The sequence below is a fragment of the Octopus bimaculoides genome, chromosome 3 (assembly GCF_001194135.2).
Source record: "Octopus bimaculoides isolate UCB-OBI-ISO-001 chromosome 3, ASM119413v2, whole genome shotgun sequence".
NCBI lineage: Eukaryota > Metazoa > Mollusca > Cephalopoda > Octopoda > Octopodidae > Octopus > Octopus bimaculoides.
Window position 1 is genome coordinate 97,136,046 of NC_068983.1, and position 2,103 is coordinate 97,138,148.

At 42.8% G+C, this 2,103-nt stretch overlaps 1 protein-coding gene across 1 annotated transcript in view; it reads right to left on the bottom strand.

Moving 5' to 3' along the window:
• Positions 1-2,103, bottom strand: part of LOC106876056 (serine/threonine-protein kinase ULK2) — a 50,276-nt gene that overhangs the window by 46,893 nt on the left and 1,280 nt on the right. The window contains exon 2 of the mRNA XM_052966770.1: positions 877-969. Coding sequence (XP_052822730.1) covers positions 877-969 — 93 coding nt within the window. The remainder of the gene's footprint in view (positions 1-876; positions 970-2,103) is intronic.

Sequence of the window (2,103 nt, forward strand, 5' to 3'; positions counted from 1 at the left end):
ATGGTTGGCGTTAGGAAGGGCATCCAGCTGTAGAAACTCTGCCAAATCAGACTGGAGCTTGGTGTAGCCATCTGGTTTCACCAGTCCTCAGTCAAATCGTCCAACCCATGCTAGCATGGAAGGCGGACGTTAAACGATGATGATGATGATGACAGTAGTGGTGGTGGTTATGGGGGTAGTAGTAAAAGTGATAATGTTGGAGGTAAAAGTACAAATAATGGTGGTGGTGGTGGTGGTGGTAAGGCTGGGGGGGCTTATACACAGTAGTGATGGTCATGATGATGGTGGTGGTGGTGATGGTGGTGGTGGTAGTAGTAGTGATGATAAAAGTGATTCTACAATGGAGGTGATGGTGGTGGTGGTGGTAACGATGGTGTGGTGATGATGACAATTGTAGTGATGATGGTTGCGGAAGTGGTGGTGGTGGTGACGACGATGGTGATGGTAGTTGTGGTGAAGTTGATGATGATGATGGTGATGATGATGATGGTGGTGGTGGTGGAAGCAATGGTAACAATGGTGGTGGTAGTAAGTGATGATGGTCATGGTGATGGTGTGAGTGGAGACACTGACCACAATGACATGAAGATGATGGCAGTGATGATGATGATGATGATGATGATGATGATGGTGGTGATGATGATGAGGAGGAGGAGGAGGATGATGATGAGGATGATGAGGATGATGATGATGATGAGGATGATGATGAGGATGATGATGATGAGGATGATGATGATGATGATGGTGATGATGATGATGAGGAGGATGATGATGATGATGATGATGATGATGGTGATGATGATGATGATGATGATGATGATGACGATGATGAGGATGGCGGTGAAGCTAAATGGTAACTTTAACGATGGCACTGACCTTAAGAATCTTTATTTCCTTGCTCAGGAGACTCTGAGACTTCCCCAAGTTCTTTTTGGTGATGCTTTTGATAGCAACGGTCGTACAGGGTCGCTGGAACGAGAAAACAAACCATACATTGCAGTTAGACAAGACAAACAGACAGACACGCGTGTGTATACAGAAAAATGCAGGAATGGTGACACAAGCTGTGTGTATGTATATATATATATATATATATATATGTATATATATATATATAGGTTCAAAAAAGGAAAAAGACAAAAAAATAACAACAACGTGAGGACGTGATACAGATTGTGTTACTAGACGCTCGGGAAAGGAAAGAGAGAGAGAGCATGACGTTTCGAGCGGAGCTCTTCGTCGTTAACAAAGAAAGTCCAAAGGGAAAAACGGAGGAAGAAAAATCTCCACCGATATCCACGAGGTTACATATATATATTCTTTAATTTTAGTTGTCATAATCATTTGACTGTGGCCAAGCTGGGGCACTGTCTTGAAGGGTTTTAGCTGAATGAATCGACCCCAGAAGTATTTATTCTTATTTTAAAGCCTGGTACTTATTCTATCAGTCTCTTTTGTGAAATCGTTAAGTTACAGGGATGTAATCACACTGACACCGGTTATCAAGCAGTGGTAGGGGACAAACACAGATGACACAAAGACATGCACAAATATATATATATACGATGGGCTTCTTTCATTTTCCACCTACTAAATCCACTCACAAGGCTGTAGTTGGCCCAAGGCTATAGTAAAAGACTTGCCCATGGTGCCATGCAGTGGGACTGAACCCGAAACCACGTGGTCAGAGACCAAAGTTCTGACCACACAACCACACATTTACATATAAAATAGGTAAGAATATGTCAGAAAGGCATATATAATATACAAGGCAGTGAGCTGGCAGAAGCATGAGTACGCCGGGCAAAATGCTTAGCGGTATTTTGTCTGCCGTTACGTTCTTAGTTCAAATTCCGCCAAGGTCGACTTTGCCTTTCATCCTTTCGGGGTCGATTAAATAAGTACCAGTTACGCACTGGGGTCAATATAATCAGCTTAATCTGTTTGTCTGTCCTTGTTTGTCCCCTCTGTGTATAACCCCTTGTGGGCAGTAAAGAAATAGGTATTTTGTCTGCCGTTACGTTCTTAGTTCAAATTCCGCCAAGGTCAACTTTGCCTTTCATCCTTTCGGGGTTGATAAATTAAGTACCAGTTACGCACTGG